The 17,110-nt window shown below is 36.3% G+C and overlaps 2 protein-coding genes and 1 long non-coding RNA gene across 3 annotated transcripts; 2 read left to right on the top strand and 1 right to left on the bottom strand.

The window, feature by feature from the left end:
- Window positions 1–396: 396 nt before the first annotated feature.
- LOC139839621 (homeobox-DDT domain protein RLT2-like) lies at window positions 397–9,072 on the top strand. The gene is made up of 18 exons (XM_071829743.1): window positions 397–727; window positions 829–1,296; window positions 1,759–1,829; window positions 2,382–2,771; window positions 2,843–2,932; window positions 3,032–3,196; window positions 3,290–3,512; window positions 3,715–3,815; window positions 3,917–4,003; window positions 4,115–4,267; window positions 4,366–4,521; window positions 4,731–4,937; window positions 5,057–5,638; window positions 5,908–6,321; window positions 6,437–7,015; window positions 7,098–7,202; window positions 7,731–7,988; window positions 8,093–9,072. Exons 1-18 carry the CDS (start codon window positions 601–603, stop codon window positions 8,861–8,863), a joined length of 4,947 nt encoding a protein of 1,648 aa, XP_071685844.1. The 5' UTR covers window positions 397–600; the 3' UTR covers window positions 8,864–9,072.
- A 900-nt stretch (window positions 9,073–9,972) lies between these two features.
- LOC139839370 (uncharacterized) lies at window positions 9,973–10,515 on the top strand. Its single transcript, XR_011756925.1, has 2 exons — window positions 9,973–10,119; window positions 10,219–10,515. It is a non-coding gene; the product is annotated as an uncharacterized lncRNA (long non-coding RNA).
- Window positions 10,516–14,544: 4,029 nt separating this feature from the next.
- Window positions 14,545–16,829, bottom strand: LOC139845002 (uncharacterized). Its single transcript, XM_071835221.1, has 3 exons — window positions 16,554–16,829; window positions 15,972–16,432; window positions 14,545–15,337 (listed from the first exon to the last, which is right to left on the bottom strand). The coding sequence occupies exons 1-3, from the start codon at window positions 16,716–16,718 to the stop codon at window positions 14,899–14,901; spliced, it is 1,065 nt and encodes a 354-aa protein (XP_071691322.1). The 5' UTR covers window positions 16,719–16,829; the 3' UTR covers window positions 14,545–14,898.
- Between the last annotated feature and the right edge of the window lie 281 nt (window positions 16,830–17,110).

The raw sequence follows: 17,110 nt of genomic DNA on the forward strand, positions 1-17,110 counted from the left end.
TTTAATCCCCACTATTTCAATTCCAATAATCAACAACCCGTTCGATAAAAGAAATTTGAGACAGAAATGGGAAATTTTAATAAGATTTATAGAGAGAGAAAGGCTGCTGTTTTTGGTGTTCATTCTCATTCTACTTTTAATCACAATTTTCTTTTTCAATTTTCATATTCATACACCCAAGAACAACACCAACACCACAACCAAATACTGTTAATTGTTTTATTAATTATTAATACGATACATACATTTACACACATACCATTTACTTTTGTTTGTTTTTATACAATACATCACATTTACATTTATTAGTATTTTTTATCACAAATCACAAATTGTCAATCCACCGCACATCTCTCTATCACTTATTGATTTTTCTTACTTATGATCTTATTATTATTATTATTTTTTGTTTAATGTAATTTCATCTACCTTTACTTTTTCTTCAAACAATAACTAACCCTAGTTTCTAGATATGTGTATATTTATGCCGTTTTCTCGCTCTGCAAGTCTTAGTTTTTGTCAAGTAATCATTTTTTGATTTGGGTTTGATCTCAATTGCAAAACCCAGTTCACAGATCTCAATCTTTTTCACTTAAAAAAATGGATGATGATGGTGTTGGTGGTAGTACTGGTGGTGTTAGCGGCGGCGAAGGCGGTGCTGAACCAAAGGTGAAGAGGAAGATGAAGTCTGCTTTTCAGTTGGAGACACTTGAGAATACTTATGCTGGTTTGTTTGTTTTTTTATTCATTTTAATTATACTGTAGTTATTATTATTATTTCTTGTGTTTAATTTTGCTAAAGTTTTCAACTTGACTGAATTTTTGTAGTGGAACAATACCCATCTGAAGCACTTCGAGCCGATTTATCGGTGAAGTTGGGGTTAACAGATCGGCAATTGCAGATGTGGTTTTGTCATAGGAGGTTAAAAGACCGAAAACCACCACCAGTGAAAAAGTCAAAAAAGGAAATGTCTAGTGGTGTTGTTAGGGTTGATATGGGTGGGTCTGGGGAGGGGTTAGGTGGAAATGAGTATGGTGGATCGGGTTCTGGGTCGAGTTTGTTTGGTCATGGGGATCGAGCCGTGTCTAGAGGTGGTCCAGTTGTTAGTGGGAGGGTTGCAACAAGTAGTGAGATGCCATCTATAAAAAGGTATTACGAGTCTCCACAAGCGGTTAATGAGGCTCGAGCCGTTGCTTTTGTTGAGGCGCAGTTGGGTGAGCGGTTACATGAAGATGGTCCTATTCTTGGAATGGAGTTTGACCCCTTGCCACCTGGTGCATTTGGTGCACCGATAGGTAACATATATATCAGCCTTTTTTTAGTTTAATGCTTGTTTTCTTTAGTTGCCATATGAAATACTTCTAAACGTCACATTTTGTGTCGAGATAACTTTTTTTAGATTGATCGAAATAGACATTCTGATACTCTGCTTAAGATGTTAAAATTAATTGCGTAAAATCTTTCACTTTTAGTTGTCCAGAGGACTTAAGAATGTATGAGTTGAGCTGAGTTCAATAGTACTCCACTAATACTCCGTTTAACACCCTACTTTACCTGTTGTCAATATTTCTTTATAGTTTTGGTAACTGTTTTGTTAATAATTCCCCGGTCTTGATTTTTTTACCATCAATTTTAACAACACCAGTGCATAATCATACAATTTGTGCTAGAGATTTCATTTACTTTATTTTTTATTCTATATAATAGTAATATAATAATAATAGTACTTGATACTTGATGGTTACTGTCTGCTCCAGTTCAACAGCATTCAGCGGTTCGAACATATGATGCTAAACTCTACGAGCGTCCTGATTCAAAACCTGCGAAGGTTAGCCACTGTTTACATTTCTTTTTGAATCTGCGTTCATTTATAATTTCACATTCATCGTACACTTTTGATTCTACAATGTCAAATGGTGGGATGTTCGTTTTTACTTTGTGTGTCATTTAAACAAAATGATATGGATATGTCCTTAATTCCAATTATTCGTTTGTCGTTGAGAGTCACACCATCTCGTTATGCAATGTATGACAAATCTAAAAAAGGCTCCTGACTAATCAGTTACTATATTCTAGCTCTAGCAAACTTATTAAGGAATACTCAAGAAGTGACAGTTACTATTTGCTAAATAGGTCACAGAGGAACGGTTTTAGGCATTTACAAGACTTTTTAGAGAAGAAATTATTATTATTATTATATAAACTAAGAAATGAGGATGCTTAAGATATAGGAAAACTTTTTTTTACGTAATTGGTAATATATGGATTGTTAGTTGCGTACTAAAACATATTTTCTTGCACAAAATTTTCCATTTTGTACTTACGCTGATGCTTTTTGATCTGAGGGTACGAAAATAATGCAAATTATCATTTTTCCTAGGGTGTTGCAAAGGCTCCACGTGAATATCAATTTCTTCCAGAACAACAATCGGTTAGAAGTGATTCTCATGATAGAGCGATGCCATCTCAGTATTATGGTTCACCATCTAATGCTGCAAGCAGTCGGACACCTGGACGTTCTGTTACTCACGCGAGTGATCAAAAACCATCTGCGTACGATTTTCAAGGACCTGTAAGTCTTTTGCCACCTCAGCAAGCAAAGCAAGGCTCGTATGGAGAATCTGATGTTGTTGCTCGTAAAACCTCTACTGCCGTGAGCCTTGGATCGGAAACTCTTGGTCCTCACCCGATAACCGGAATAGAGAATCCGTTTGCTACACCATCTGTTACCCATGAGGATCGTATGGCACAAATCGAAAGAAAACGCAAGGTTGGATTTTTATTTTATGATTTTACATTTTTTTCATCAAGTTATCTTACGGTTTTCATGCGTATCTATAGAGTGAAGAAGCGAGAATAGCGAAGGAGGTTGAAGCCAATGAAAGAAGAATCAGAAAAGAGCTTGAAAAGCAAGATATGATGAGGCGAAAGGTATTTTTATTTCTCTAGCCCTCACCAATTCAACCTACTTTTTGTATACAAGCTGAAACTTGAACTTTTTTTTTATTGTTTATTAATTTTTTTTTTAAGAGAGAGGAACAAATGAGGAAAGAAATGGAGAGGCAAGATCGTGAGCGTAGGAAAGAAGAAGAACGATTGTTGCGTGAGAAACAACGTGAGGAAGAACGATATCAAAGAGAACAAAGACGTGAAATGGAGCGGAGGGTAAAGTTTTTACAGAAGGAATCTATGAGAGTAAGTTTATATATCTAAAGTGCTTGTCTATTTAATCTTTGTGTTTCTATATTGATTATTGGTATTTTATATGGTATGCTTATGTAATATCAGGCTGAAAAATTACGACTTAAGGAAGATATGCGGAGGGAGAAGGAGGCTGCAAGGCTTAAAGCCGCTAACGATAGAGCGGCTGCTCGAAGAATTGCAAAAGAGTCGTTGGAGTTAATTGATGACGAGCGTTTGGAATTGATGGAGATAGCGGCTTCAGTTAAAGGATTGACCTCAATGATGTCTCTTGATAGCGAGACTCTTGATAATCTCGAATCATTCAGAGGTATTCAGTTTCGGATACTAATACTATCCAACTTTCGCCAACCTTCGCATCAAAATTTATTTTTGCACATTAGCATTTAGGGATTCTGCAGTCAAAGACATTGTTGTGGTTTATTATTGGTTTTAAAAAGCTTAAAGTGCTTGATGTCTTTTTATTTATTTTCCTTCTATTGCTCATGTATAACAAAATCTTTATTTTCTAGATAAGCTTCCTGAATTTCCGCCCAAATCCGTGCACTTGAAAAGGCCATTTAAAACTCAACCATGGACTGATTCTGACGAGAACATCAGCAATCTTCTTATGGTGAACATTACGTTTTCTCTTTGTGCTTCCACTCTATTTTACTGTATATGTTATTTTTACGTTCTTTAGATGCATGATTGATTTAATTTGCACGTTCTTAGATTTGGAAGTTTTTGATCACCTTTGCCGATGTTCTTGGACTATGGCCTTTTACCCTTGATGAGTTCGTTCAAGCTCTTCATGATCATGTGAGTTCATTATAGCATCTTTATATGTATTCATTCTTTTCTTTCTTTATACGACTTGGAGTTGTATTAATTTATCCGTAGATTTATCCACTGATTACGAAAATTTTCTAGGATCCTCGACTGCTGGGAGAAATAAATGTAGCACTTTTGAAATTGATAGTTAAAGACATCGAAGATGTAGCAAGGGCACCCTCATCCTCTTTAGCAGCAAATCAAATTGGTGTTCCTAATCCTGGAGGTGGTCATCCGCAAATCGTCCAAGGGGTAATTTCATACTTTATACCATGAAATGTTTTTTGTCGATTTGCTATAATGATTTTCTTCTTGAGTTGACGCTGAATCTTTCTCGATGTTCTTTTCAGGCATTTGGTTGGGGGTTTGACATATGTAGCTGGCAGCGACACTTAAATCCGTTGACTTGGCCGGAGATATTACGTCAATTCGCTCTTGCTGCAGGATATGGACCAAAGTTGAAAGGAAGAAATATCGATCTAGGGCACCCTCATGAAGAAAATGAGGTGCGTTTTTTCGTTTCACTTCATACTCTTTTAGAAATAGCAATTGGTGACCCGATTTAAATTAATGAGTCAATATGGGCTATAAATTGCCTCTTAATGGGTCATATGAGTGAAAGTTTTGCGACGTCTGCTATCCCGTTATCGTTTTGAAATTACATTTACTTCTTGTAAGATTACCCGGTTTCTTAAATTGTAACTTGCAAATGCAGGGTGTTGATGATGGAGATATCGTTTCTAATTTACGAAGTGGAGCGGCAGCCGAAAGTGCATTGGCCATCATGCGAGAAAGGGGTTTCTCCAATAGACGATCCAGACATCGTTTGACACCTGGAACAGTTAAATATGCAGCATTTCATGTGCTTTCACTCGAAGGAAGCCGCGGTCTTTCGATATTGGATGTTGCCGACAAGATTCAGGTGAATCTAATTCTTGATCATAAAGTTCTTATTAGTCTTGCAATTTAAAGTTCTTTTTTTTTGTTTGTTAAAATATCAAATTCATTCATTTAATTTTGATTATTTATTATTTATAATAGAAATCTGGTCTTCGGGATCTCACAACTAGCAAAACACCAGAGGCGTCGATTGCTGCCGCGTTATCTAGAGATACAAAGCTTTTTGAAAGAACCGCCCCGTCAACATATTGCCTAAAAACTCCTTACCGAAAGGATCCTGCCGACGGGGAGGCGCTTATTACTGCCGCCAGAGAAAAAATTCAGAAATTTAAAAACGGGTTTTTTGATGGTGAAGAGGTGTTTGATGCCGAAAAGGATGATGCTGAAAAAGACGACGATTCTGAAAGTGATGCTCCCGAAGATCCCGAAGTTGATGATATTGGCATCGATTCTATTTCTGGTGTAAAAGCTGAAGTGGCAGGAGGAGAAGACATAAAGGTTGAGTCTTCTGTTGAGAAATTGAACGTTGTTGATGGGACCCACAAGGGAGTGACCGGTCCAGATGAAGATAGTGTAGTTGATGAAAGTATTTCGGGTGAGCCATGGGTACAAGGGCTAATGGAAAGCGAGTATTCTGATTTGAGCGTTGAAGAACGACTGAATGCACTTGTGGCGGTAATAGCGTTTGCAAATGAAGGAAATTCTATTCGTGTTGTTCTTGAGGTACACTTTGTATTCCGTTTTTATCTAGAGGTGGCTAAATGGTCAATTCACCGTTGGGTATTTTCTGAAGATCAGACGTTTTTCATTCAGTAAATATATATATTGATTTTGGCAACTTCTAGGCTGATTGACTCATTCTTTTAGAGATAAAAGATGGCCCAGATCGTTACACTCATTAGTAAATGGGTCGAAATTGCCACCTATAATCCCATTTAAACATACTTTTTTCTACCAAGACGTTTGCATTTAATCTGTGAATTCTTTGCCAGGAACGGTTAGAAGCAGCAATGTCATTAAAGAAGCAAATGTGGGCAGAGGCGCAAATTGATAGAAGACGTATGAGGGAAGATTTCATGGTTAAAATACCATACCCTTATGGTGATGATGTGGCGTCAAACCATCAAGAAAACTTGGGTGACCCACAAGTGGATTTGGGTAATAATTTAAGTGAAAGGTTACTGGAACCTGCATACGCTGCTGAAAAATGGAGGTCGCAGTTAAAATCTTTTATTGGACATAAAGCAGAGGAGATGTACGTATACAGATCGTTGCCACTTGGGCAAGACCGAAGAAGAAATCGTTACTGGCAATTCGTAACTTGTGCTTCACAGAATGATCCCGGTTCCAGCAGAATTTTTGTTGAACTGCGTGATGGTCGTTGGAGGCTTATTGATAATGAGGAGGTAAACATGACCCATATTAATATTAAATGGGTTGAAATTGCCATATCTCATCGCATCAACACGCAGCTTAAAAGAATTCTTTCTGACAAGTTTTGTATATTTGTTTTGCATGCAGGGGTTTAATGGTCTTTTGGCATCTTTGGATGTTCGTGGGAATAGGGAGGCTCATCTGCATTCCATGTTGCAAAGAATCGAATCCCGTTTCAAAGAAGCCATCAATAGGATACAGGTCAACGTTTCAGGAATCGGGTCAACAACTTCGGGTTCCAGTAGCCCGAGCAGCACTATATCTATTCCCAATACAAACGTTACAGAATTTTCATCTTCCTTTGCTATTGAATTAGGACTTAATGAAAACGAGGTGAATAATGCGTTAAAAAGATACGAAGATTTTGAAAAATGGATGTGGGGAGAATGCTTAATTTTAAGGGCATCGAAGTTTGAAAACACCAGATGTGAAAACCTGGTCGGAATTTGTGATAATTGTCGAGATTTGTTGTATTTTGAGGATGACCGGTGCTCGTCCTGCCAAAAACTACGAGAAACAATTCTCGACAGCAATTTAACATTTGCGAAACATATTGCTCGATTCAAGGAAAAGTTAAAACGGGAATCCGTGTTGTATTACCGCAACCAGAAATCTGTTGGTTCTGTGAGGTTTAGATTAATTAAATCTCAGTTAGCATTAATTGAGGTGAGAAATTACCGTTTTCTATATGATTTTGATTATGGGTTGTAGTTTTGGATTATAATCCGTTTGTTAATCGTCTTTGTAGGCTTCACTTCCGATGGAAGCTCTCCAACCTTCTTGGACGGGTGATTGCAGAAAATCGTGGTGTGCGAAGCTCGTTAACGCAGTAACCACCGAAACACTGCTAGAGGTGCGTGCATACATGCTTATAGTTGTTATTTTTGCCTAGTTTTGCTTGTTGAAGTCATGATATTAAGCTTATAGTGCATGCCTATCAAAACGGACTATTAGAAACTTGCATACTGATCATATTCGTGAAGTGCGCATAAGAAACTTAAAAGCTACGCGCATTAAGGTTATGGCACATCATCTAAACGACCCTTACTGCGCATCAGAAACGTTGCACATCATTGCGTTAAATTGCAATCATTAAAATCTCTTGTCAGTTCTATCTATATATTGAGAACAGTTGGTTGTTTAAAAAACATAACTGTATTTTAAGTAAGATGTATTCGATATTTGAACGATCTATACGCATTCGTGCTATGAAATGCTTACAACGGATGTTCGTATATATTGAGTTTTCAAGTTTTAGATAAGACGATAACAATTCCGAATTCTATTCCTACAACACTTTTTTTTCCAAGTGGATATCACTATTTTGCGTGAGCACATATTATATTATATTATTTTCATTGGTAACAAATGTGTAAATCAGGTTCTGACTTTGCTGGAGAGCGCGATAAAAAGGGAATTCTTGTCTCTGGATTTCGAGACGACGGATGAGCTATTGGGGTCTAATAACACGGCAGCTTTATGTGCGACCGGAGACTGTTATACTGTTACTGTGCTTCCTTGGTTGCCTGAAACAACATCGTGTGTCGCTTTAAGACTTATGGAACTTGACACATCCATTCATTACTCACTTTCCCAAAAAGAGGATGCCGAAAAAGACAAAGGAGCAACAAGTAACTTGGTATGCAATGGTCACTTCTTCCGTTTCGATACATATATTCCATATTACATTATCCCGATTTTTTAAGAGCTGCACAACCAGTTTTACATAAACTTTGATTGCAGATATTGCATCCGAAATATGCTGCAGTGATGAATAGCGAGGAAGGTGACTATGGTGACTCTTTATTTGGAAGTGGGAGCTTACAGGACCCGTGGATCGATCCGGGTACGTCGGGACGAGGCCGAGGGCGTGGAAGAGGCCGTGGACGGGGCCGCGGAGGGAGACCCCAGAAAAGCGTTGGTGCCATAGGGTCCAGATCGAGAAATAAAACGGTTGAATCCAGTGGTTCAGGTGTGCAGTTGGTTGGGTGGAAAGGACGTGCTCGTGGTGGTCGAGGTGGACGTAAGCGTGGTCGGGGTGGGGTCCAGTTCACACAGGAGAAGATGGTTAATGATGTTGAACCAAATAATAGTCAGGAGTTTTTATATGAAGAAAGCCCGGTTGTCGGTTTTCAGGAATGGGATGCTGAAGAAAACAGAGACGTTCGTGTTGCGGAAAACGGTAGCAGTTCAGAATACGAGATTGAAGAAGAGAACAATGGGGTTGATGAGTACAGCGATATGCTGGTGGACGACGGGTATCAGAACGTTTATGATCATCGTGTGGCACCTCGAGAGTATATCAGGGATGATCATTTAGAAGGGGAAGAAGATGATGATGTTGGTGTGGAGATGGACGAAGATGATGATGATGAACAAGAGGGCGTGGACGTTGATGGTTTTTTCAATGATGATTCAGATGAAAATCGGGATGTAGATGATGGAAGGCAGATTAGAAATAATAATAATACAGGTGATGAGACAGAGTTGTCTTCATCGGGTTATAGTGATTAGCAGAACTTGTTTTAACATCTGTTTAGTGGTGTAATGTAGTAGTAGCTGTTGTAGTTTAGTGAAGCTCCAGATGAGTTTGCTTGAGTTGATTGTATTTTGTGTAGATCTGAAATATAGGAGAAAAGCTATGTAACGATGATGAAGGCACAGATAAATCAGGTAAACCTTTATAATTACTCCGTAGTAATTTAACAATCTGTTAGCACTTATATTCATGGTTGCGAACGACGGTCAATGTTGCATTTTGATGACTAGCAGTCCCGAGTTAAAGTCGACTCTGGGTCTTGCTCTAATTTAAACGAAAATCTCAGGCTCAACTAAAAATTAACTGAAAAAAATAAATAGTATTCCTTTGTTTAAAAACATCAAAGTATAAAAAGCATATATACACCAATAGTAAAAAGTCTCATTAGTTCTTGACTCCTATTTTTGAAAAAATAGTTACAAGTTCAAATCCTGAAGAGTTTTGAAGAGTTTTCTTTTAAGGTTGGCGTGCCTCTAATATTCTTTCACTTTGTGAGAATAGTTACAAGTTCAAATCCTGAAGAGTTTTGAAGAGTTTTCTTTTAAGGTTGGCGTGCCTCTAATATTCTTTCACTTTGTGAGGTCACAAAGTTACAATATTTCATATACACTTTCGCGATAGATGCGAGGATGAATGGTAAATGAGGAGATTCAATGTGTAGCTCTAAAAGAAAATAAAAAGCTATATACTCCATTCTTCAAACAAACATCACATCAACTTTAACTATTTATTTTAAAAAGACATAACTACCTATTTCGTCCTTAATGTTTGGCCTTTGTTTCATCCTCATCCCTAAAGTTATTTTCTCTCATCCTCAACCTTAAAGTTACATCTCAGTTTCATTCTCATCCCTGGCCTTAACAGACGTTAACTCCTTACCAGAAGTGTTACTCACGTGGTAAACACGTGAGGGTAATATTGTCTTTTGCATTTATGTATAGTATTATTTATATATGAAGTTTAAAAACTTTAGGGACTAGGATGTAACACAATTATAACTATGAGGACCAATGGCGTACTTAAGTGGTATTAAAAAGGCACACCGTATCATTCTTTCTCCCATTCGATTCTTTCTTATAAACCCTAGTTCCCAAATTGTTTTTACCAGGTCTAGAACCCTAATTCGAAAATTACGATTATGGTTAATTGTTGGTATGGTAGAAAAGCGGTTCTTCGCACATCAACTACTCAGAGAAACCCAGGAAGAAGATTTTACGCTTGCCCAATTCCGGTATTTACTGTCTTAATTTTTTTTTTTTTAAATTCGCTGCAACATGATACTGTTTCTATGAACTCTGATGTAGAATAATGTTTGTATTTTTTTATATAGTGGTCCAAATGTCAGTTTGTACAATGGTATGACCCACCAGTGATGGATCGAGAAGAGTTATTGGAGATGAATGAAATGCTTGAATTGAAACTCAAGATGGAGGAAAGGAAAAGAAGATGGATCCAGTTTCTTTTGATATTGTTATGTTTTGTCATTGTTTATTCCAAATTTTCTTATTAGTTAGATTGTAGCTCGATCCAGTTTCTTTCGATCCAGTTTCTTTTGAAAGTAATGTAATTTGGAATTTCATATTGAATGTACCCTGCAGTTCGATTATAAATGAATTTTTCTTATTGATGTTATATTGCAGTTCGATTGTTTACTGAAATAGCAGTGTTGTTACAGCAAAAAAGGAGATATATTTGACATGAAATTTTGCAGTTACAGTTGTTGTTGTTCAAGTATTTTTCTGCAGTACTGATACAGCATAAAAGCAGATATATTTGACATGGAATATCAGTACTGTATTACGAAATAGGATATATATATATATGACATGAAATAGCAGAACTTGACATAAAACAGTTTGCATAAAACACCAAATAGAAAAGCAGTCTTGCATAAAACACCAAAAGTAGCATAGTACATTACACTTGACATGAAATAACATCAAAATATCATTCATGAACCAAATATGCATAAAACACCAAAAGTAGCATTAAAACATTAAACTTGAGATTGTTGACCCATTCTTGACACAAAGCAGCAATCTTGACCTTTATTGACTCTGACCAGTGTTTACCCCAGCATTAGTACATCGCCGTTTGTTATGCCCAGGTTCTTTGCAATTACCACAACGATTAATTGAACCCTGCTTTGACAATTTGGTTTTTCCTTTCAAGTCAACCTTTTCATCTTTCCCTTTTTTTCGATTCTTCTTAGGTCTTCCAGCTGTAGCTTCTTTTATTGGTGGTAACAATTTGGTTGGTACATTACTCTTAGGCCACAAATCTATTCCATTGACTGGATTAATTTTGTAGTTGTAAGTATTCTTCCAAGTAGACAACCAGTGTACCGGATGCACCCAAGACTCAAGTGGACCAACATTCTCATCATTCACCCTTGACATATTCCATAGTACAATCACCACATGTTTACAAGGTATACCCGTTAGCTCCCATCTTCGACAAGCACACACTTTATTCACTATATCAACCACAACTTGTTCACCATGGGGTCCATTAACTTGGTACTTTCCACCACCATTCCATAAAACAGTCAACTTATGTGCATCTTTCTGATTTCCTTCGAATATTTTAGTTGCAGCTGGTGTTAATGGACCTTTACAGTTGGACATCCGATTAATAACATTCACAATTCTCTTCATTAGATACTCTCTAACAAATTCCAGACAAGTAATGATTGGTTTATCTCTAGCATCAACTAACCACCTATTTAACACCTCACACATATTACTAAGTAAGACATCTGATTGTGCTCTACCTGCAAACATAATGCAATTGACTAAGCATTTATTTTACTAATAATGGAAAATTTTATTAACAAGATTAATTTAAAAACTAAACAAACCAGTAAAGTGACTTTTTGACCAATGTTTAGGATGTATCTTATTCAACCAAATCCAGCATGCTTCACTAAAACCCTTCAATGCTAACATGTTCTTCTCAAATTCAGGCACAGTTGTGGATGTAGCACACTTCCACAGGTGATTCTTGTATGCGTCTCCACTCCATTTAGCCTTCATGTTACCATGTAGATGCTTTACACAATATCTGTGTTCTGCACATGGGTATAGTCTATCCACAGCTTGTAACAGTCCCTGAAAAACAACAATTTATGATGAATATATATATATATATATAATTGCAAGCAAGTATATACCAGATAAGCCTTAGTAATATATATTACCTTTTGTCTATCACTTATGAAAGTAAAATTGGAACGTGTATCTAGACGCAAATCTTTCCCTAAACAATCTAAAAACCACAACCAAGAATCATACTTCTCCTTTTCCACCAAAGCATAAGCTAATGGATATATACCATTATTTGAATCAACTCCAACAGCTGTTAATAATTCTCCTGAAGCAGGTTCTTTCATGAAAGCTCCATCTAATCCAAGCAAATCCCTACCCAAAGCCTTGAAACCCTCCTTTAATGGTCCTAAACATATATACACCCTCCTAAAAATCCTATTATCAGAGCTAGAATCACATTGTTGAACATCAACAATTGTAGTTGTACCAGGGTTAGATCTTCTCAATTCTTCCAAATAATCCCTTAAATGTGCATACTGTAACTCATAATCTCCTTGGACAGTTTTTTTAGCACACTTCAAAGCTCTATATGCCTTGCTTTTAGTAACCTCAACCTCATGCTCAGACTCAAGTTGATACTTCACTGCCTTTATAGGCATGTTAGGATTTGAAGGAATTTTATTAGTCAGCTTTGATGCAAGAAAGTCATATGTGCACATTTTAATATTTCTAGAAGTTAGACATCCGTGCTCATTTTTAAATGTTTTCACAACCCAAGTTTCTTTGTTTGGTTGTTTTGAGAGATATACTACCCATTTGCATTTCCAGCTTTTATCTTCACCTTCATTACTACCATCCTTCTCGTTAAATCCTCGTTTTAACCCGTTACACACAGCTCTTATCCTTATGTTGTCATTCTTTTTTAACCAAAGCTGTCTTCTTGTCTCTATAGCATGCAACCTTATATAACTTATTGCTTCTTCCTTAGTACCAAATTGTTGACCAAGATAGAAATATGTGCTAACCACACTTGAACTTTCCTCCTGTTCCTTTAACTCTTTTATCTGTCTCCTTTTAACACCCTCAATACCATCTGCAAACTCAGAATCACTATCAAACCCTTCATTGTTCAAAACCTCTTCAGGTACTATGTCAAGAGGATTAGCCACCACAATTTCAGACAGTGTTCCATTGCCAATATATTCAACATCCTTATCAATACTAAAGTTAAATTCTTTCATATTTACCTCAGCATCATAAGCTTTCTCATGGTCATTAGGTACAAAGTCACTATCACCACTTGCATCACTTTTATCAGATTCATTCCCATCATCTACTTCATTACTAGCATCCTTTGGATCATTTTGCAACACATCAGAAACTTGGGTCATGTTATTACTAGCTTGACTTTTATTGAAAACACTTGACCCATGCTCAATGTAAACACTGATTTCTTTGTATAAACCAACATATTGGCTTAAAAAAAATGTTGAACTGTCAATAGGACATAAACCATAATCCAAGCTAGTACAAGGAATGAGATAATGATAAAACATAGTACTTAAACCATCATATCCCAAGTCCTCTACAATATCAGTTACCTTATTAATTGAAAAATCAACCATGTTCACCATATCCACATAAGTAATATTACCACTCAAGTATTCACGACATGGGCTATCACTAAAATATCCTCCATGATGCATTTTGATAGTACACAATTCTGGATATATGGCTGTAATCAAACATAAATAACATCAATTATACAGTGTACAGTGAATAAAAAATTGCATTAGACAAATGTAATATAAACAAAAAAATAGCAACTAAAAAATATAGAGGTAATAAGAATATAAACCGCTGTAATATATATAAAAAAAAAAAGAAATCATTGTAAACAGATGTAATACGACATATGAAAGAAGCACATATTATCAGAAGCATTCGACAGATGAAAGAAGCACATATAATCAGAAGCATTCGACAGATGAAAAAAAAAAAAAAAAAAAAAAAAAAAAAAACACGAATGAAACAGTTCAGCAGTTATCTCTTCATTATGTGATGAATACTTACAATATAATTCTTCTAAACTTAAAACATCCAAGTTTGCATAGTCAGTTCGAATTGTGTACGTAGGAAAATCAATCGGTGGATCCATAATGGAAAGAATTTTTTAGGGTTTGCTTGATGAATGAAGGTTTACATGAATGTTGAATATGAAAAGTCGATGGTTATGTATCAGATAAACCAACAGCCGTTCATGTGAAATAATATATAATATGCAGTTTTTAGGCGGCATTGTTTAATAGGGTTTATATTACTAAAATAGACAAAATACCAAAATACCCTTGGTGAGTAAACAACGAACTAGTAAGAAACGGTATGGAGTTAACGTCTGTTAAGGCCAGGGATGAAAATGAAACCGAGATGTAACTTTAAGGTTGAGGATGAGAGAAAATAACTTTAGGGACGAGGATGAAAAAAAAGCTATACATTAAGGACGAAATAGGTAGTTATGTCTTTTAAAAATAAAAATATTATGTGAAACCCTTTGTATTTTTTTGAAATTGAAATATATATTTTTTGATATCTAAAAGATGAACATCTGTCTCAACTACGTAACAACCAACATGACACCAAGAATCTAGACAACACGGCACCACCTCCCATTTTTTTCAACCTTGCTTATATTATCGGCTAAGGCTACTATGTCATAAAGGTGTCTAAAGTCTAAACCATAAGGAAAAAAGGAAGTACCAACTGGTCTCATCTAATGATTTCAGATGAACAATCAGTTGCAACTGCAGTAACACACTCTTGTTTCCAACTGTTAATTCCATAACACTTGACCATGCCACATATACAAAAGAAAAATCTCAAGATTTTTAAACAACAAAAAATAGAACCAAAAAAACAAAATACAAAATCCAAGCACTAATACTCTTTTCTGTTTGGTGTGTGTCTTAACCATTAAGTAGTTCTTTGATCCTGATCTTCTCAGTCGGAGTCAACCTCGTCGGAAACTTGATATTAAACTTAATCCTAAGGTTCCCTTTCTTGGTTGGGTCTTTCGAAATCGGCATCCCTTCTTTAGGGACTATCTCCTCATAGTCCGGGTGTATCACATTATTAATTGGAATTGAGAGGTTCCTGCCATCTAAGGTGGTCAAATGGACCGTGTAACCAGTCAACGCTTCAGCCAAAGGTATCCGTCGCGTAACAACAAGATCATTGCCATCACGGGTAAACGTGCTGTGAGGCTTCTCATCTATAACGAATACAAGATCCGCTGGTATCATGTTTGGCTGCTCGTTCCCTTTCTCCGGGAAGGTGATCTTTGTTCCCTTTTTCCATCCCGGTTTTACGTTAATGTTTAGTATCTCCTCAACTGTCATCGACTTACTGCAATCCAAAAACATAAAACATGATTAAGAAACTACTTCAAATCATTTTTCAGTTACAACAAAACAATTTTATTAAACACAACTGTACAAATAACATCCATAACTCACAATTACAACCAAATCCACCAAATTATCTAAAACCTGATTCAAGTTCACTCTTACAACTAAACGCTAAAGTACAATCTTTAAACGAACCGAATCACCCAAAATATGTTGCTTATTTGTTTGACACCTCAACTACTAGCCTATTAGATCCACTTAGCGTGCGTTTTTTTTTACACTAAACCATTCAAACTCTATCTTCTAACCATTAAGCACCTAAATTTTATATGTAATATGTTCTTTAAATTATTTTCAAGAACACGCATTAAACAACTATATTGTAATTTTAATTCATGTCAAAATTAGCATCAAAAGTTATTTTCAAAAACAACTTCCCTTACTCAAAACCAACCTCTGAATCATTCAGATTATTGCACTAAATCATTCAGTTTTATCAAACACACCGTTAATTAGAATCAGGATAAAACCATTACTATTTCTCAACCTACAAACAAACTAATTTTGCCTAAAAATACTTTGATGTGAAAAGAAATAGTAATAGACTAATACGAAGTAATAGTTGAGCTTACCCACTGATGTCAACAATGTCTCTCGAAATTTTCATTTTTTTGGTAGTGCCCTTATACAGCTCTTCAAGGGTACAAGGAAGACTCCGCTCAATCGGGGCGGCTTTCCGGGTACCCGATCCGAATCCACCTCCGCTACCAAACGACCCACCACCACCACCACCACCGCCAAACGAGCTGAAAATATTATCAAATCCACCACCACCACCCATACTGTCACCAAACACGTTACTCGAAAACCGTGTTCCTCGCATACCACCACCATCTCCACCCCTGAACCCGAAAAACTCGGCGAATATATCATCCGCGTTTCTCGGATTAAATGTGAACGGTGTACCTCCGCCGGTGGAAAAGTAGGTTGCTCCGCCAGGACCTCCGGCGGCATCCGGTGGTGGCACCCCACCTTTCAATCCTTCTTCACCGTATTGATCATATACTGCTCTCTTTTGTGGATCACTTAGAACCTAAAATTAATTCAAACACAAAAAGGTTATCACTTGATCAACAAAAAACTCAAAATTCGATTAAATTCTAATAAAAAATACTGAATTAATTAGCGACAGATAAATAAATAGACATGCATACATCGTAGGCTTCAGAAATTTGTTTAAATTTAGCTTCCGCATCCTTCTTGTTATTGGGATTCTTATCAGGATGCCACTTCATAGCAAGCTTTCTGTAAGCTTTCTTCAAATCATCATCGTTCGCGTTTTTATCAACTTGTAAAATCTTGTAATAATCAACTCCCATGATTTGATTGTAATCTTATTTGGTGTGATGAATACTTTTATTTATTTATTGATGAATTGAATTGCAGTAGCGATAGAGATTTGAATATGTGGATTATTATAAAGATGTGTGTGGAATTTGTTTTGTAATTGGGAACGGATTCATGTGTCTGGAAGGTCAAGAAAACTGTAGAATGTTCTGGAAGTGCCCAGACATGGCAAACCAGTATAAACTAGGGACTATTTTTGTCATGCACCGTTTTTTAATGGAAACTGATATATGATATATTTACACCCTAAAAAAATTATAAATTCAGTGCACTATGTATTATGTATTATCCAACTATTTAATTTAATGTACAAGTCGAATTATCAATTTTTATGGGGAAAATATATTATCAATTTCTATTTCTA

This window comes from Rutidosis leptorrhynchoides, chromosome 4 (genome assembly GCF_046630445.1).
Source record: "Rutidosis leptorrhynchoides isolate AG116_Rl617_1_P2 chromosome 4, CSIRO_AGI_Rlap_v1, whole genome shotgun sequence".
Lineage (NCBI taxonomy): Eukaryota > Viridiplantae > Streptophyta > Magnoliopsida > Asterales > Asteraceae > Rutidosis > Rutidosis leptorrhynchoides.